Source organism: Oncorhynchus tshawytscha, linkage group LG29 (assembly GCF_018296145.1).
Source record: "Oncorhynchus tshawytscha isolate Ot180627B linkage group LG29, Otsh_v2.0, whole genome shotgun sequence".
NCBI classification, from domain to species: domain Eukaryota; kingdom Metazoa; phylum Chordata; class Actinopteri; order Salmoniformes; family Salmonidae; genus Oncorhynchus; species Oncorhynchus tshawytscha.
Window position 1 is genome coordinate 39,083,426 of NC_056457.1, and position 20,516 is coordinate 39,103,941.

The 20,516-nt window shown below is 45.7% G+C and overlaps 1 protein-coding gene across 1 annotated transcript in view; it reads right to left on the reverse strand.

Annotated features, from left to right (window-relative positions):
- Positions 1-433: 433 nt before the first annotated feature.
- Positions 434-20,516, reverse strand: part of vill (villin-like) — a 59,357-nt gene continuing 39,274 nt past the window's right edge. Inside the window, 10 exon segments of the mRNA XM_042308666.1 lie at positions 434-1,208; positions 1,875-2,237; positions 5,095-5,163; positions 6,632-6,820; positions 7,903-8,047; positions 10,945-11,090; positions 16,773-16,930; positions 16,933-16,951; positions 18,992-19,150; positions 19,455-19,592. Coding sequence (XP_042164600.1) covers positions 1,095-1,208; positions 1,875-2,237; positions 5,095-5,163; positions 6,632-6,820; positions 7,903-8,047; positions 10,945-11,090; positions 16,773-16,930; positions 16,933-16,951; positions 18,992-19,150; positions 19,455-19,592 — 1,500 coding nt within the window. The 3' untranslated portion in view covers positions 434-1,094.

The following is a 20,516-nucleotide window of genomic DNA, read 5'->3' on the forward strand; positions in this document are numbered from 1 at the left end:
CAAGCTTGTAGCGTCATAGCCAAGAAGACACAAGGCTGTAATCGCTGCCAAAGGTGCTTCTACAAAGAACTGAGTAAAGGGTCTGAATACTTATGTAAAAGTGATATTTCAGTTTTTTATTTGTAATATATTTGCTAAAATTTCGAAACCTCTTTTTGCTTTGTCATTAAGGGGTATTGTGATGTCATTATGGGCTATTGTGATGTCATACTGGGGTATTGTGATGTCATTAAGGGGTATTGTGTGTAGATTAATGAGGGAAAATATTATTTAATCTATTTTAGAATAAGGCTGTAACAAAATGTAACAACATGTGGAAAAAGTCAAGGGGTCTGAATAATTTCCAAAGGCTCTGTATATTGTACTATTTATTTATTTCGTTTTTCACTCAACTGCATTTACACAAAGTAAAAGAAGAATTTGAAACAGTAAGTTGATTGTATATTGTTTTATTATTAGAGATCTGGTGACAGGCTTCATGATGATTAGATTTGTGATTATGAGAGGGTTTGTTCATTATGTTTGATTGTTAGAAAATACATTTAAAAAACTGTTTTAAAATCATAACTCATCTTTGAAATGTAGAGAAAATATAACAAAACATCAAATATAGCAACTGATCATGAGATAAAAAAAATAAATGTTCATCGAATCAACGTTTAAAAAAATACCTGCTGTTTATTCTGTTCAGCTGGTAGAACATATCAACTGGGCATAGTTTTGTTCAATTGTTCAATAAATAATGTATTTTTTAAATGTCTCTCTGTTTTACTGCTTGTAACGTACTGTTAGTAATCAGTCATAGCACACATTCAGCTGAAGTATGTATGAAGTACACGTCTATACAGTGCATCTACCTTGACCTGGATGTGAAAGTATGGAACCTTTTGTTTTGAGTTCTCACAGTTCAGTCTCTGTTCCAGGTCTTCAGTTCAGCATGTTGCTGCCACCTCTACACTGTTCTGTTGAAAAACCATTTAAAAAAAACATTCCCGCTCTCTCTCGACTTGAAAACAACTTGAACACAATCAAGGAACATTTTCAACTCTAATAAGCTATGTCCCGATGGAATCCCAACTGACGCGACTGCCCACTTAGAACAGCCCTGCCTTCTTCTTCAGGTCGTTCTGCCGCCACCTGGGCAGCCGCTGGAAACCAGACCGAGAACAACCCAGCAGGTTCTCCAGATCCACATCAGAGAGATAGTCCTGAGAAGAGAGAGAGAGATATTTTTGCACAACGTTACAACACTGAATATAGACATAATGTGACATTTGAAATGTCTTTATTCTTTTGTAACTTCTGTGAGTGTAATGTTTACTGTTCATTTTTATTGTTTATTTCACTTTTGTTTATTATCTATTTCACTTGCTTCGGCAATGTAAACATATGTTCCCCATGCCAATAAAGCCCTTGAATTGAGTGAGAGAGACGTATTTCATGTGTTATGCTGACCCCTGCTGGCCCCTGCTGTCAGTTCACCACCATAACACTAATCTTGGTTTCCCAGAAGTAAAAGTATTTCGAGAAAGTTTGTCATTTCCTGTTTTACTTCTGGGGGGAATGCCATTAACAATTTGGATTACCTTTGTGTAAAAGTCTCCTCCCAAATGGAAACTCTAGGCCTCCCTCTCCCTCTTCCTCTTCCTCTAATTTCAGCCATGTTTATCATGGCCAAAAATTACATTTTCTGTTTTCCTGAATTTTAACGATATATCCAATTTGGACTTTGTGTGCTGTGGAAACCAGTTTAAGAACCACCTTTTCCCAATCCTGATTTGTCCAAATAGTAAACAACGAAAATATGACAATTTCCCCAATAACCTGCTGTACAATACAGTCTCAGCAGTACTATTTTATAATAGCCTCCTCACCTCTCTCCTATTAGGGTCCACTCCCTTGGGCAGCTCATTGGGGCTCTTGTTGATCAGCAGCTCAGGGCCCAGGTACTCTCCAGTCCTGGGAGCTGGGGTGGTGGAGGGGACCAGGGTGATGGAGGGGCCCAGGGAGGGGGAGGACAGGGTGGGGGACAGGGTAGTGCTGAAGGTGGTGGACAGGCAGTCCTGACCTCCAGGGGTGGCTGGGCTGGAAGGGCCACAGGAGCCCCCTCCTGTCCCAAGGTGGAGCTTGTAGGATGGTGGAGAGCTGAACTGGGCTGGGCCTCCTGGAGCGCTGTACCCAGCACCTCCACTACTCCCCCCAGCAGAACCCTTACTCAGCTCTGTGTTGTTCAGATTCTACATGAAACAAGAGGAGGAGTGAGATGTAGATACTGATATCCCATCCAACAGATGAAAGCTGATATCTCCTCTAACAGGTGAAAGCTGATATCTCCTCTAACAGGTGAAAGCTGATATCCCATCTAACAGGTGAAAGCTGATATCTCCTCTAACAGGTGAAAGCTGATATCTCCTCTAACAGGTGAAAGCTGATATCTCATCTAACAGGTGAAAGCTGATATCCCATCCAACAGGTGAAAGCTGATATCCCATCTAACAGGTGAAAGCTGATATCTCCTCTAACAGGTGAAAGCTGATATCCCCTCTAACAGGTGAAAGCTGATATCCCATCTAACAGGTGAAAGCTGATATCCCCTCTAACAGGTGAAAGCTGATATCCCAACAGGTCTGATATCTCATCTAACAGGTGAAAGCTGATATCCCATCTAACAGGTGAAAGCTGATATCTCATCTAACAGGTGAAAGCTGATATCCCCTCTAACAGGTGAAAGCTGATATCTCATCTAACAGGTGAAAGCTGATATCCCATCTAACAGGTGAAAGCTGATATCCCCTCTAACAGGTGAAAGCTGATATCCCCTCTAACAGGTGAAAGCTGATATCCCATCTAACAGGTGAAAGCTGATATCCCCTCTAACAGGTGAAAGCTGATATCCCATCTAACAGGTGAAAGCTATCCCTATAACAGGTGAAAGCTGATATCTCCTCTAACAGGTGAAAGCTGATATCCCCTCTAACAGGTGAAAGCTGATATCCCATCTAACAGGTGAAAGCTGATATCCCCTCTAACATTTGAAAGCTGATATCCAATCTAACAGGTGAAAGCTGATATCCCATCTAACAGGTGGAAGCTGATATACCATCTAAAAGGTGAAAGCTGATATCCCCTCTAACAGGTGAAAGCTGATATCCCTCTAACAAGTGGAAGCTGATATCCCATCTAACAGGTGAAAGCTGATATCCCGTCTAACAGGTGAAAGCTGATATCCCCTCTAACAGGTGGAAGCTGATATACCATCTAAAAGGTGAAAGCTGATATCCCCTCTAACAGGTGGAAGCTGATATCCCATCTAACAGGTGAAAGCTGATATCCCGTCTAACAGGTGAAAGCTGATATCCCATCTAACAGGTGAAAGCTGATATCCCATCTAACAAGTGGAAGCTGATATCCCATCTAACAGGTGGAAGCTGATATCCCCTCTAACAGGTGAAAGCTGATATCCCCTCTAACAGGTGAAAGCTGATATCCCCTCTAACAGGTGAAAGCTGATATCCCCTCTAACAGGTGAAAGCTGATATCCCCTCTAACAGGTGAAAGCTGATATCCCCTCTAACAGGTGAAAGCTGATATCCCATCTAACAGGTGAAAGCTGATATCCCCTCTAACAGGTGAAAACTGATATCCCCTCTAACAGGTGGAAGCTGATATCCCCTCTAACAGGTGAAAGTTGATATCCCATCTAACAGGTGAAAGCTGATATCCCCTCTAACAGGTGAAAGCTGATATCCCATCTAACAGGTGAAAGCTGATATCCCATCCAACAGATGAAAGCTGATATCTCCTCTAACAGGTGAAAGCTGATATCCCATCCAACAGATGAAAGCTGATATCCCATCCAACAGGTGAAAGCTGATATCCCATCCAACAGGTGAAAGCTGATATCTCCTCTAACAGGTGAAAGCTGATATCCCCTCTAACAGGTGAAAGCTGGTATCCCATCTAACAGGTGAAAGCTGATATCCCCTCTAACAGGTGAAAGCTGATATCCCCTCTAACAGGTGGAAGCTGGTATCCCCTCTAACAGGTGGAAGCTGATATCCCCTCTAACAGGTGGAAGCTGGTATCCCCTCTAACAGGTGGAAGCTGATATCCCCTCTAACAGGTGAAAGCTGATATCCCCTCTAACAGGTGAAAGCTGATATCCCCTCTAACAGGTGAAAGCTGATATCCCTCTAACAGGTGAAAGCTGATATCCCCTCTAACAGGTGAAAGCTGATATCCCCTCTAACAGGTGAAAGCTGATATCCCCTCAAACAGGTGAAAGCTGGTATCCCATCTAACAGGTGAAAGCTGATATCCCCTCTAACAGGTGAAAGCTGATATCCCCTCTAACAGGTGGAAGCTGGTATCCCCTCTAACAGGTGGAAGCTGATATCCCCTCTAACAGGTGGAAGCTGGTATCCCCTCTAACAGGTGGAAGCTGATATCCCCTCTAACAGGTGAAAGCTGATATCCCCTCTAACAGGTGAAAGCTGATATCCCCTCTAACAGGTGGAAGCTGGTATCCCCTCTAACAGGTGGAAGCTGATATCCCCTCTAACAGGTGAAAGCTGATATCCCCTCTAACAGGTGGAAGCTGGTATCCCCTCTAACAGGTGGAAGTTGATATCCCTCTAACAGGTGAAAGCTGATATCTCCTCTAACAGGTGAAAGCTGATATCTCCTCTAACAGGTGAAAGCTGATATCTCCTCTAACAGGTGGAAGCTGGTATCCCCTCTAACAGGTGGAAGCTGATATCCCCTCTAACAGGTGAAAGCTGATATCTCCTCTAACAGGTGAAAGCTGATATCTCCTCTAACAGGTGAAAGCTGATATCTCATCTAACAGGTGAAAGCTGATATCCCCTCTAACAGCTGAAAGCTGATATCCCCCCTAACAGGTGGAAGCATATTGGATGATTTATAACATATTTAAATGAATGTTTCTTTGCTTACGATCATTCATGTTTGATGCATAAAGGTTAGGCTTCTATTGGTTATATCATCATGACAATACAAGGTGGCTAATGGTTATTTTTATTACTTGGTTGAGTTAGTAACATTATTGCTAGAGTGTGTTAGTGAATCACTTACTACAGTAATCTGAGAGATAGATGCAACATCGCCCAGGTTTTGTTTCATTTCCTCATAGGAGGAGCCTCCCTGTTGAGAAGAGAAGATCCACCAGTCTGTTAACACCAGTCTGTTAACACCAGTCTGTTAACACCAGTCTGTAAAAACCAGTCTGTAAAAACCAGTCTGTTAACACCAGTCTGTAAACACCAGTCTGTTAACACCAGTCTGTAAAAACCAGTCTGTTAACACCAGTCTGTTAACACCAGTCTGTTAACACCAGTCTGTAAACACCAGTCTGTAAACACCAGTCTGTAAACACCAGTCTGTTAACACCAGTCTGTTAACACCAGTCTGTAAACACCAGTCTGTAAACACCAGTCTGTAAACACCAGTCTGTAAACACCAGTCTGTAAAAACCAGTCTGTTAACACCAGTCTGTAAAAACCAGTCTGTTAACACCAGTCTGTAAAACCAGTCTGTAAACACCAGTCTGTAAACACCAGTCTGTAAACACCAGTCTGTTAACACCAGTCTGTAAACACCAGTCTGTAAAAACCAGTCTGTAAACACCAGTCTGTAAACACCAGTCTGTAAACACCAGTCTGTAAACACCAGTCTGTAAACACCAGTCTGTTAACACCAGTCTGTAAACACCAGTCTGTAAAAACCAGTCTGTAAACACCAGTCTGTAAACACCAGTCTGTAAACACCAGTCTGTAAAAACCAGTCTGTAAAAACCAGTCTGTTAACACCAGTCTGTAAACACCAGTCTGTTAACACCAGTCTGTTAACAACAGTTTGTTAACACCAGTCTGTTAACACCAGTCTGTTAACACCAGTCTGTTAACACCAGTCTGTAAACACCAGTCTGTTAACACCAGTCTGTTAACACCAGTCTGTTAACACCAGTCTGTAAACACCAGTCTGTAAACACCAGTCTGTAAACACCAGTTTGGTAACACCAGTTTGGTAACACCAGTCTGTTAACACCAGTCTGTTAACACCAGTCTGTAAACACCAGTCTGTTAACACCAGTCTGTTAACACCAGTCTGTTAACACCAGTTTGGTAACACCAGTTTGGTAACACCAGTCTGTTAACACCAGTCTGTTAACACCAGTCTGTAAACACCAGTCTGTTAACACCAGTCTGTAAACACCAGTCTGTAAACACCAGTCTGTAAACACCAGTCTGTTAACACCAGTCTGTTAACACCAGTCTGTTAACACCAGTCTGTAAACACCAGTCTGTAAACACCAGTCTGTTAACACCAGTTTGGTAACACCAGTCTGTTAACACCAGTTTGGTAACACCAGTTTGGTAACAGATCACCGGTCTGTGATCTTCATGTTAAGAATCATAAATACATTTATTCAAACTCTACCTGACTGTAAATAGATGCACAGAACACACTAACACACACAGATTGACTCGAGTCCCCTAATACATTCAATTCACTTGCTGAAGTTACTCAATAAAACACATCCAGTCCCATTTGTAGCAGTGCATCCCGTTTTCCCTCTAGCGGTGATGGCTGGTGTCCCAGATCTACTCACGCTCCACTTCTGAGGGTCCCATGCGTTGAACCATCCGGTGAAGGTCAGTGGCTCGTAGCCCTGTTTGACGGAGATGATGGGTGTGTCAGGGTCCCGCCCCGCTGGGTGTGTCCTCAGGTACTCTAGAGCACTGTTACACGCTTCCTTGGTCTCATATTCGTTGGCAGACCTGCCAATCCACAGGAAGATCTGACGGGATTGGACAAATATGGAGTCAGGGTTATTCAGTGGTAATGATGGTATGGTTCCCCTGAAGTGAACTGTGCTTTATGTAGAGTCATGCTCTACATGAGAACTATATGATACTTGCTTCATCTCTGTTTAAACATCAACTACTGGAATCACATGTTACCAGAGGATTGGACTGAGCCCAGGGACCAAGCCCCTGGTAACCGTGGCAATGACCTCTCACCTATTCCCCGGTAACTATAGTGATGACCCCTGAACCCTAACCTCCTCTCAGATAACCATAGTGATGACCCTTGACCCCTCATCTCCTCCCAGGTAACCAAAGTGATGACCCCTGACCATTCACCTCCTCCCAGGTAACTATAGTCATGGCCCCTGTCCCCTCACCTCCTCCCAGGTAACTATAGTCATGGCCCCTGACCCCTTACCTCCTCCCAGGTAACTATAGTCATGGCCCCTGACCCCTTACCTCCTCCCAGGTAACTATAGTCATGGCCCCTGACCCCTTACCTCCTCCCAGGTAACTATAGTCATGGCCCCTGACCCTCACCTCCTCCCAGGTAACAATAGTCATAGCCCCTGACGCTCACCTCCTCCCAGGTAACAATAGTCATGGCCCCTGACCCCTTACCTCCTCCCAGGTAACTATAGTCATAGCCCCTGACCCCTCACCTCCTCCCAGGTAACAATAGTCATGGCCCCTGACCCCTCACCTCCTCCCAGGTAACTATAGTCATGGCCCCTGACCCCTTACCTCCTCCCAGGTAACAATAGTCATAGCCCCTGACGCTTCACCTCCTCCCAGGTAACAATAGTCATGGCCCCTGACCCCTTACCTCCTCCCAGGTAACTATAGTCATGGCCCCTGACCCCTCACCTCCTCCCAGGTAACTATAGTCATGGCCCCTGACCCCTCACCTCCTCCCAGGTAACTATAGTCATGGCCCCTGACCCCTCACCTCCTCCCAGGTAACTATAGTCATGGCCCCTGACTCCTTACCTCCTCCCAGGTAACAATAGTCATAGCCCCTGACGCTTCACCTCCTCCCAGGTAACAATAGTCATGGCCCCTGACCCCTCACCTCCTCCCAGGTGTCTAGCAGCATGACATCATCCTGGTCCAGGTCCTCCTGAGTCAAGTCCTCCACCTCTGTCATCCTGAACCGACCAGTCTGATTGGAGCATTCAAACAACCGAGGGCTGTGGGGAGTCTCCTCCTTCTGCAGTCTGATGGACAGGATGTGATGTCACAAAGTCACATGACATCATTTGATGTCACAGAGTCAAATGACATGTTCAGACCGATAGATCTACCAATAGCAGGATTACATCTAAAGATATTGCAATAGGGACCTGAACATGAAAAATCTAGACACTAGTTCAAGTGTAATTCTAGTTGTAGTTTCATCCTATATATAGTGTCATCCTAGTTCTAATTCTACTGTCATCCTAGTTCTAGCTTCATGCTAGTTCTATTATCCGGCTAGTTCAAGTGCCATCCTAGTTCTAGTGTCATCCTAGTTCTAGTGCCATCCTAGTTCTAGTGTCATCCTAGTTCTAGTTTCATCCTAGTTCTAGTGTCATCCTAGTTCTAGTGCCATCCTAGTTCTAGTGTCATCCTAGTTTTAGTGTCATCCTATTTCTAGTGTCATCCTAGTTCTATTGTCATCCTAGTTCTAGTTTCATCCTAGTTCTATTGTCATCCTAGTTCTAGTGTCATCCTAGTTCTATTGTCATCCTAGTTCTAGTGTCATCCTAGTTCTAGTGTCATCCTAGTTCTAGTGCCATCCTAGTTCTAGTGTCATCCTAGTTCTAGTGCCATCCTAGTTCTAGTATCATCCTAGTTCTAGTGTCATCCTAGTTCTAGTGTCATCCTAGTTCTAGTGTCATCCTAGTTCTAGTGCCATCCTAGTTCTAGTGTCATCCTAGTTCTAGTGCCATCCTAGTTCTAGTGTCATCCTAGTTCTAGTGTCATCCTAGTTCTAGTGTCATCCTAGTTCTAATGTCATCCTAGTTCTAGTGTCATCCTAGTTCTAGTGTCATCCTAGTTCTAGTGTCATCCTAGTTCTAGTGTCATCCTAGTTCTAGTGCCATCCTAGTTCTAGTGTCATCCTAGTTCTAGTGTCATCCTAGTTCTAGTGTCATCCTAGTTCTAGTGTCATCCTAGTTCTAGTGTCATCCTAGTTCTAGTGCCATCCTAGTTCTAGTGTCATCCTAGTTCTAGTGTCATCCTAGTTCTAGTGTCATCCTAGTTCTATCATCCTAGTTCTAGTGTCATCCTAGTTCTAGTGCCATCCTAGTTCTAGTGTCATCCTAGTTCTAGTGTCATCCTAGTTCCCATATCATCCTAGTTCTAGTGCCATCCTACTTCTAGTGTCATCCTAGTTCTAGTGTCATCCTAGTTCTAGTGTCATCCTAGTTCTAGTGTCATCCTAGTTCTAGTGCCATCCTAGTTCTAGTGCCATCCTAGTTCCCATATCATCCTAGTTCCAGTGCCATCCTAGTTCTAGTGTCATCCTAGTTCTAGTGTCATCCTAGTTCTAGTGTCATCCTAGTATCATCCTAGTATCATCGTAGTTATAGTTCTATTATCATTTCTTTTTTCAAATCAAATTGTATTTGTCACATGCTCAGAATACAACAGGTGTAGACCTTATTGTGAAATGTTTACTTACAACCCCTTAACCAACAATGCTTTAAGAAGTTCAGAAGGAAAACGTGTTAAGTAAAAAAAATAGATAATTTAAAAAATAAGAAAATAAAAGTAATTAAATATCAGCATTAAAATAAAATGAGCAATAGTGAGGCTACATAGAGTGGGTACCAGTACAGAGTCAATGTGCTGGGTCACCGGTTTGTCGAGGTAATTGAGGTAATACGTACATGTAGGTAGAGTTAAAGTGACCTTATATTATCATCCTAGGTCTAGTGTCATTCTAGTTCTATTATCATCAGTCTGTGTGTACCGTGTCATCAGTCTGTGTGTACTGTGTCATCAGTCTGTTTGTACCGTGTCATCAGTCTGTATGTACCGTGTCATCAGTCTGTGTGTACCGTGTCATCAATCTGTGTGTACCGTGTCATCAGTCTGTGTGTACTGTGTCATCAGTCTGTGTGTACTGTGTCATCAGTCTGTTTGTACCGTGTCATCAGTCTGTGTGTACCGTGTCATCAGTCTGTGTGTACTGTGTCATCAGTCTGTTTGTACCGTGTCATCAGTCTGTGTGTACCGTGTCATCAGTCTGTGTGTACCGTGTCATCAATCTGTGTGTACCGTGTTAGCAGTGTGTGTGTACCGTATCAACAGTGTGTGTGTACCGTATCAACAGTGTGTGTGTACTGTATCATCAGTATGTGTGTACTGTGTCATCAGTGTGCGTGTACCATGTCTTCAGTGTGTGTGTACCGTATCATCAGTGTGTGTGTACCATGTCATCAGTGTATGTGTACCGTGTTAGCAGTGTGTGTGTACCGTATCAACAGTGTGTGTGTACCGTATTAGCAGTGTGTGTACCGTGTCATCAGTGTGTGTGTACTGTATCATCAGTGTGTGTGTACTGTGTCATCAGTGTGTGTGTACCGTGTCTTCAGTGTGTGTGTACCATATCATCAGTGTGTGTGTACCGTGTCATCAGTGTGTGTGTACCGTGTCATCAGTGTGTGTGTACCGTATCATCAGTGTGTGTACCGTGTCATCAGTGTGTGTACCGTGTCATCAGTGTGTGTGTACCATGTCAGCAGTGTGTGTGTACCGTGTCATCAGTGTGTGTACCGTGTCATCAGTCTGTGTGTACCGTATCATCAGTGTGTGTGTGTACCGTGTCAGCAGTGTGTGTGTACCGTGTCATCAGTCTGTGTGTACCGTGTCAGCAGTCTGTGTGTACCGTGTCAGCAGTGTGTGTGTACCGTGTCATCCGTCTGTGTGTACCGTATCATCAGTGTATGTACCGTGTCATCAGTGTATGTGTACCGTGTCAGCAGTGTGTGTGTACCGTGTCATCAGTCTGTGTGTACCGTGTCAGCAGTGTGTGTGTACCGTGTCATCAGTCTGTGTGTACCGTGTCAGCAGTGCGTGTGTACCGTGTCATCAGTCTGTATGTACCGTGTCAGCAGTGTGTGTGTACCTCTTGTCGCAGGCGTAAGGGGCCTTCCCTCCCAGAGCCACCCAGAACTCAGCAGGCTCCTGTCCCTCCATAACAACCTGTTTATCCTGCCTGGACAGAACGTCTGCCACTGCCTTTGCCATCTCTCTCTCATCACCACTACAACCCTGAGACAGAAGATGCAGGATACAGGCACATGTCACACACAATACAGATACATGAAAACTGATCCCTTCCCTCTGCTCTCTAAGTGAAGCCCGAGAAGCCATTGTTTGGAGGATATATTGGCACGGGTGTAGTTAGGTCGGAGACAAAGTCGAGGACTGGAAAACCCTGCCAATATATCTATCAAACGCCGGCTTCAAGGGCTTTTTCAGTTTTTTACAACGGGTGAACAACATATTCAAATAATTATTGGAATATTTTTATTAAAAACATTATTTTGCTGAATTTATTGACACTATTTCATCCTTCCACAATATATAGTCCCGATACAAATCTAGGGTTGCTACCTAAGCTGGCTGGTTGTTCGTTCTATTGGTTTGGTTACTAGAGATGAGACCCAGCCTTTCAGTCTTTTTGTTCTGTATCTATGGATGCGACCCAGCCTTTCAGTCTTTTTGTTCTGTATCTATGGATGCGACCCAGATGTTCAGTCTTTTTGTTCTGTATCTATGGATGCGACCCAGACGTTCAGTCTTTTTGTTCTGTATCTATGGATGTGACCCAGTCATTCAGTCTTTTTGTTCTGTATCTATGGATGCGACCCAGTCATTCAGTCTTTTTGTTCTGTATCTATGGATGCGACCCAGATGTTCAGTCTTTTTGTTCTGTATCTATGGATGCGACCCAGTCGTTCAGTCTTTGTGTTCTGTATCTATGGATGCGACCCAGTCGTTCAGTCTTTTTGTTCTGTATCTATGGATGCGACCCAGTCGTTCAGTCTTTGTGTTCTGTATCTATGGATGCCAGAATAACCAAAGTCGCTCAGTCTTTGTGTTCTGTATCTATGGATGCATCCAGTCGTTCAGTCTTTGTGTTCTGTATCTATGGATGCAAGACCTGTCGTTCAGTCTTTGTGTTCTGTATCTATGGATGTGACCCAGTCGTTCAGTCTTTTTGTTCTGTATCTATGGATGCGACCCAGATGTTCAGTCTTTTTGTTCTGTATCTATGGATGCGAACCCAGATGTTCAGTCTTTTTGTTCTGTATCTATGGAAGCGACCCAGATGTTCAGTCTTTTTGTTCTGTATCTATGGATGCGACCCAGACGTTCAGTCTTTTTGTTCTGTATCTATGGATGCGACCCAGACGTTCATTCTACATGTTCGATTGCCATACTGGCTGGCAACGTTTGTATCCCTTGCTAACTAGCCAACTAACTTACAGTCACGTCAAACAGTGCAGCCAGAATAACAACAAAGTAGCTACATTTGCATTTGTTTAAGCAGTTTTCTAGTGACATTTATTTGGATACATCCATAACAATGAGGTGTGATTTCGCCTGGCATAAAAAATGTGCTCACTAGTCAAGACACTGTTGTTCAGAGGAGCTAGCTAACAACACAGCTAACACAATCACTTCAAACTGAAGCTGGACACTGTTGTTCAGAGGAGCTAGCCAACAACACAGCTAACACAATCACTTCAAACTGAATCAGGACACTGTTGTTCAGAGGAGCTAGCTAACAACACAGCTAACACAATCACTTCAAACTGAAGCTGGACACTGTTGTTCAGAGGAGCTAGCCAACAACAGAGTCAACAACACAGCAACAACACGGCAACAACACAGCAACAACACAGACAACAACACAGACAACAACACAGACAACAACACAGCAACAACACAGACAACAACACAGCAACAACACAGCAACAACACAGCACAACAACACAGCAACAACACAGCAACAACACAGCAACAACACAGCAACAACACACAACAGCAACAACACAGCAACAACACAGCAACAACACAGCAACAACACAGCAACAACACAGCAACAGCAACAACACAGCAAACAACACAGCAACAACACAGCAACAACACAGCAACAACACAGCAACAACACAGACAACAACACAGCAACAACACAGCAACAGACAGCAACAACACAGCAACAACACAGCAACAACACAACACAGCAACAACACAGCAACAACACAGCAACAACACAGCAACAACACAGCAACAACACAGCAACAACACAGACAACAACACAGCAACAACAACACAGACAACAACAACAGCAACAACACAGCAACAACACAGCAGCAACAACACAGACAACAACACAGCAACAACACAGACAACAACACAGACAACAACACAGCCAACAACACAGACAACAACACAGCAACAACACAGCAACAACACAGCAACAACACAGCCAACAACACAGCAACAACACAGACAACACAGACAACAACACAGCAACAACACAGCAACAACACAGCAACAACACAGCAACAACAACACAGCAACAACACAGCACAACAACACAGACAACAAGCAACAACACAGCAACAACACAGCCAACAACACAGCAACAACACAGACAACACAGACAACAACACAGCAACAACACAGCAACAACACAGCAACAACACAGCAACAACAACAACAGCAACAACACAGACAACAACACAGCAACAACACAGCAACAACACAGACAACAACACAGCAACAACACAGACAACAACACAGCAACAACACAGCAACAACACAGACAACACAATCACTTCAAACTGAAGCTGGAAAGACTGCAAACTAGCTGCACGTTATTTTGCTTTTCTTTTTATCAATTGCCAGTTCATATGTTTAAAAATGATGCCAGCTGATTCATGATTTCGACTGGCTGAGAAACGCTGTCTGCCTGTCTGTTTGTCTCGTCCCAACTCCTGACACGTTCATTACTGTGGAAGAGCTGGAGATCGAAATTGAATATTGAATATCCCGGTTTTGACCTTTGCCTGATTTTCTTGCTCCATTCCCACCTGCCTAACCATTCTGCCTGCCCTGCCCTGACCTCGAACCTGCCTAACCATTCTGCCTGCCCTGCCCTGACCTCGAGCCTGCCTGACCATTCTGCCTGCCCTGCCCTGACCTCGAGCCTGCCTGACCATTCTGCCTGCCCTGCCCTGACCTCGAGCCTGCCTGACCATTCTGCCTGCCCTGCCCTGCCCTGCCCTGACCTCGAGCCTGCCTGACCATTCTGCCTGCCCTGCCCTGCCCTGACCTCGAGCCTGCCTGACCATTCTGCCTGCCCTGCCCTGCCCTGACCTCGAGCCTGCCTGACCATTCTGCCTGCCCTGCCCTGACCTCGAGCCTGCCTGACCATTCTGCCTGCCCTGCCCTGACCTCGAGCCTGCCTGACCATTCTGCCTGCCCTGCCCTGCCCTGACCTCGAGCCTGCCTGACCATTCTGCCTGCCCTGCCCTGACCTCGAGCCTGCCTGACCATTCTGCCTGTCCTGCCCTGACCTCGAGCCTGCCTGACCATTCTGCCTGCCCTGCCCTGACCTGAGCCTGCCTGACCATTCTGCCTGCCCTGCCCTGACCTCGAGCCTGCCTGACCATTCTGCCTGCCCTGCCCTGACCTCGAGCCTGCCTGACCATTCTGCCTGTCCTGCCCTGACCTCGAGCCTGCCTGACCATTCTGCCTGCCCTGCCCTGACCATGAGCCTGCCTGACCATTCTGCCTGCCCTGCCCTGACCATCGAGCCTGCCTGACCATTCTGCCTGCCCTGCCCTGACCTCGAGCCTGCCTGACCATTCTGCCTGCCCTGCCCTGACCTCGAGCCTGCCTGACCATTCTGCCTGCCCTGCCCTGACCTCGAGCCTGCCTGACCATTCTGGAACTCTGAACTGGTTTTGACCTTTTGCCTGTCCACGACCATTCTCTTGCCTTCCCCTTTTGGATTGTTAATAAACATCTTGGAATCTAACCATCTGCCTCCTGTGTCTGCATCTGGGTCTCGCCTTGTGCCTTTATATCTCCACTGTTGGAAACTAAATGTTAGTCTAAAAGAAATGTGAGATGCTAGATGCTTTTTATAGTGGAGATCAAGTCTATAAATTGCCTGGCTGGGCTGATGGATTGCGTAGTCAGATGGATCAGAGTGAATAGGCATTTTAACGTCATATATTTAGCCAGTGGTAACTTGTGGAATAGACACCAGCTGGAATGCAGTTTTAACATATTAGCATTCAGGATAAGACCCAACCGTTATATAATCCCTGTCAAACATTATACCTTGAAATACCACAGGTAACAGTGTCTGACCTTGCCGTACCACAGGTAACAGTGTCTGACCTTGCCGTACCACAGGTAACAGTGTCCGACCTTGCCGTACCACAGGTAACAGTGTCTGACCTTGCCGTATCACAGATAATAGTGTCTGACCTTGCCGTACCACAGGTAACAGTGTAGTACCTTGCCGTACCACAGGTAACAGTGTAGTACCTTGCCGTACCACAGGTAACAGTGTCTGACCTTGCCGTACCACAGGTAACAGTGTCTGATCTTGCCGTATCACAGTTAACAGTGTTTGACTTTGCCGTACCACAGGTAACAGTATAGTACCTTGCCGTACCACAGGTAACAGTGTAGTACCTTGCCATACCACAGGTAACAGTATAGTACCTTGCCGTACCACAGATAACAGTGTAGTACCTTGCCGTACCACAGGTAACAGTATAGTACCTTGCCGTACCACAGGTAACAGTGTCTGACCTTGCCGTACCACAGATAACAGTGTAGTACCTTGCCGTACCACAGGTAACAGTGTAGTACCTTGCCGTACCACAGGTAACAGTGTAGTACCTTGCCGTACCACAGGTAACAGTGTAGTACCTTGCCGTACCACAGGTAACAGTGTAGTACCTTGCCGTACCACAGGTAACAGTGTAGTACCTTGCCGTACCACAGGTAACAGTGTAGTACCTTGCCATACCACAGGTAACAGTGTCTGACCTTGCCGTACCACAGGTAACAGTATAGTACCTTGCCGTACCACAGGTAACAGTGTAGTACCTTGCCGTACCACAGGTAACAGTGTAGTACCTTGCCGTACCACAGGTAACAGTGTCTGACCTTGCCGTACCACAGGTAACAGTGTCTGACCTTGCCGTATCACAGATAACAGTGTTTGACCTTGCCGTACCACAGGTAACAGTGTAGTACCTTGCCGTACCACAGGTAACAGTGTAGTACCTTGCCGTACCACAAGTAACAGTATAGTACCTTGCCGTACCACAGATAACAGTGTAGTACCTTGCCGTACCACAGGTAACAGTATAGTACCTTGCCGTACCACAGGTAACAGTGTAGTACCTTGCCGTACCACAGGTAACAGTGTAGTACCTTGCCGTACCACAGGTAACAGTGTAGTACCTTGCCGTACCACAGGTAACAGTGTAGTACCTTGCCATACCACAGGTAACAGTGTCTGACCTTGCCGTACCACAGGTAACAGTATAGTACCTTGCCGTACCACAGGTAACAGTATAGTACCTTGCCGTACCACAGGTAACAGTATAGTACCTTGCCGTACCACAGGTAACAGTGTCTGACCTTGCCGTACCACAGGTAACAGTATAGTACCTTGCCGTACCACAGGTAACAGTGTAGTACCTTGCCGTACCACAGGTAACAGTATAGTACCTTGCCGTACCACAGGTAACAGTGTAGTACCTTGCCGTACCACAGGTAACAGTGTAGTACCTTGCCGTACCACAGGTAACAGTGTCTGACCTTGCCGTACCACAGGTAACAGTATAGTACCTTGCCGTACCACAGGTAACAGTATAGTACCTTGCCGTACCACAGGTAACAGTATAGTACCTTGCCATACCACAGGTAAATCGTGTGGTCAGTTTTTAGCAGGAACACATCATTGGTGTTGAGTGATGAGGAGCGGGCTGGGACCTCAGTAGCCCTGGTGTTCATCTCATGAGTCCCTCGAACCTGGAACAGTCTGGCTCCCGGGCCTGGGTTAGTCACCCCGCTCTGCCTGTACCACCCTGAACTCACACACACACACCACACACACACACACACACACACACACACACACACACACACACACACACACACACAACAGTGTACACAAAATCATCTTAAAGGGATAATTCATCCAAAATCTACATTTGGGTGACATGTCCCTTTCCTTGAGTTTTGTCTGAAGGTCCATGGTGACAGAATCCACAATAATCCAGCATGTTAGCTTCATCACATTTAATCAGTGGTTCCAGGAGAAACGACGTTAGCAAAGCTGCACTGCAAGCAGAAACTTCCTCAAAAAACACTCCAAACTAAGATTGGTAGTCGGTGGCGTCAGCAGGGATTTTTGTTTACGTGCATACTACTAAAGTACTCTCTGGAATTTGGTTGCTCAGAACTGGAGGGATTTCCTCATGTAGCAGAGAGCAGAGAGCAGAGAGCAGAGAGCAGAGAGCAGAAAGCAGAGAGCAGAGAGCAGAGAGCAGAGAGCAGAGAGCAGAGAGCAGAGAGCAGAGAGCAGAGAGCAGAAAGCAGAGAGCATAGAGCAGAGAGCAGAAAGCAGAGAGCAGAGAGCAGAGAGCAGAGAGCAGAAAGCAGAGAGCAGAGAGCAGAGGCAGAGAGCAGAGAGCAGAAAGCAGAGAGCAGAGAGCAGAGAGCAGAGAGCAGAGAGCAGAGAGCAGAAAGCAGAGAGCAGACAACAGAGAGCAGAGAGCAGAAAGCAGAGAGCAGAGAGCAGAGAGCAGAGAGCAGAGAGCAGAGAGCAGAAAGCAGAGAGCAGACAACAGAGAGCAGAGAGCAGAGAGCAGAGAGCAGAGAGCAGAGAGCAGAAAGCAGAGAGCAGAGAGCAGAGAGCAGAGAGCAGAGAGCAGAAAGCAGAGAGCAGACAACAGAGAGCAGAGAGCAGAGAGCAGAGAGCAGAGAGCAGAGAGCAGAGAGCAGAGAGCAGAGAGCAGAAAGCAGAGAGCAGACAACAGAGAGCAGAGAGCAGAAAGCAGAGAGCAGAGAGCAGAGAGCAGAGAGCAGAGAGCAGAGAGCAGAGAGCAGAAAGCAGAGAGCAGACAACAGAGAGCAGAGAGCAGAGAGCAGAGAGCAGAGAGCAGAGAGCAGAAAGCAGAGAGCAGAGAGCAGAGAGCAGAGAGCAGAGAGCAGAAAGCAGAGAGCAGACAACAGAGAGCAGAGAGCAGAGAGCAGAAAGCAGAGGTTCAACAGAGAGCAGAGAGCAGAGAGCAGAGAGCAGAGAGCAGAAAGCAGAGAGCAGAGAGCAGAGAGCAGAGAGCAGAGAGCAGAGAGCAGAGAGCAGAAAGCAGAGAGCAGACAACAGAGAGCAGAGCAGAGAGCAGAGAGCAGAGAGCAGAGAGCAGAGAGCAGAGAGCAGAGAGCAGAAAGCAGAGAGCAAACAACAGAGAGCAGAGAGCAGAGAGCAGAAAGCAGAGAGCAGACAACAGAGAGCAGAGAGCAGAGAGCAGAGAGCAGAGAGCAGAGAGCAGAAAGCAGAGAGCAGAGAGCAGAGAGCAGAGAGCAGAAAGCAGAGAGCAGAGAGCAGAGAGCAGAGAGCAGAGAGCAGAGAGCAGAGAGCAGAGAGCAGAGAGCAGAGAGCAGAGAGCAGAGAGCAGAGAGCAGAGAGCAGAGAGCAGAGAGCAGAGAGCATCTTCATGGGTCTTCCAGTGAGGACATTGTTGACCTGGGGCACTTCGACATGGTTTGCTGACCAGTAAACATAGGAAGTATCAGAGCATTTGACCATTAAAAGATAACAAGATTCCCACGGTGAAGAAAACACGGACGGGTTCTTCACAATTATGGACCCAATTTAGTTTGAAGCGTTTTTGAGGAAGTTTCAGCTCTGCAGTGCAGCTTCGCTAACGTCGGTTCTCCTGGAACCACTGATGAAATCTAGTGATGCTAACATGCTAACTTCAGGCTGTAGACAGAAGTAAATCATGGATTATTGTGGATTATGTCACCATGGACCTTCAGATTAAACTCAAGGAAAGGGACATTTTACTCAAACTATCTCTTTAAGATGAAGGACCATGTCACCAGATGAAAGATGATCTCACCTCGAAGATGATGAGTTTTCCTTTAAAGATGGCCAGGAAGTGACGCGGCTCTTTTCCCATGACCACCCTGACTTGGACCGGCACTCCGCTGTACTTGTTGTCCATGGCAACGGCCTGATAGGCACACGATGTGATCTCATCCTGAGTAGCATGGCGACCCTGCACCGTAAACCAAGACACACGTCAGTCACACACACCCAGCACAACACGCAGGTTAATTAACTAGTCACTGACTAGTCACAGCTTCTAGTGTTTAATTAACTATACACTAACTAGTCTCAGCTTCTAGTGATTAATTATCTATACACTGACTAGTCTCAGCTTCTAGTGATTAATTAACTATACACTGACTAGTCTCAGGAGCACAGACTATCAACGTTGACCAACACTATAATGCTGAAACTCAAGGCATTATATCCACTAAAGAAGACATGGTCTGAACCTGTTGTTGTCAGTGTCTTACCTGCCACATGTAGAGTATGTACTGCAGCTTGCTAGCTCTCTTGTAGGTGTAGAGCACCAGGTAACAGTCTCCTCCGTAGAACTGACCGAACGAGCTGGGGTGGAGCTCTCTCAACTCCAGGTCCTCTATACGCCAGATCTGGATAAAGACCATTGCAAGTTTAAGTAAGTAATTGTGGGAGTAGGTGTTTGGTATTTTAGGTATTTTTATTTGGATCCCCATTAGCTGTTGCAAAAGCAGCAGCTATTCTTCCTGGGGTCCACACAGACATGAAACATGACATAATACAGAGCATCAATAGACAAGAACAGCTTAAGGACAGAACTATACACATTTAAAACATCACACGTGGCCTCCATATCAATGCATACACACAAACTATCTAGGTCAAATAGGGGAGAGGCGTTGTGCTGTGAGGTGTTGCTTTATCTGTTTTTTAAACCAGGTTTGCTGTTTATTTGAGCAATATCAGATGGAAGGAAGTTCCATGCAAAAGGTCTCTATATAATACTGTACGCTTTCTTGAATTTGTTCTGGATTTGGGACTGTGAAAATATCCCTGGTGGCATGTCTGGTGGGGTAAGTGTGTGTGTCAGAGCTGTGTGTAAGTTGACAATGCAAACAATTTGGGATTTTCAAAACATGAATGTTTCTTATAAAATTAAGAAGTGATGCAGTCAGTCTCTCCTCAACTCTTAGCCAAGAGACACTGGCAGCATAGTATGTATATCAGCCCTCTGAATACAATGAAGAACAGAACGTGCTGCTCTGTTCTGGGTCAGCTGCAGCTTAACTAGGTCTTTCCTTGCAGCAGTCGACCATATGACTGGACAATAATCAAGATTAGACTAAACTAGAGCCTGCAGGACTTTACAACCATTGAATCTATATGTTTTGACCATGACAGTTTACAATCTAAGGTAACGCCAAGGAATGAAGTCTCCTCACCTTGTTCAACAGCCACACCATTCATTACCAGATGCAGCTGAGGGCTAGAACTTAGGGAATGATTTGTACCAAATACAATGTTCATATTTTAAAGATTTTCAGGACCAGTTTATT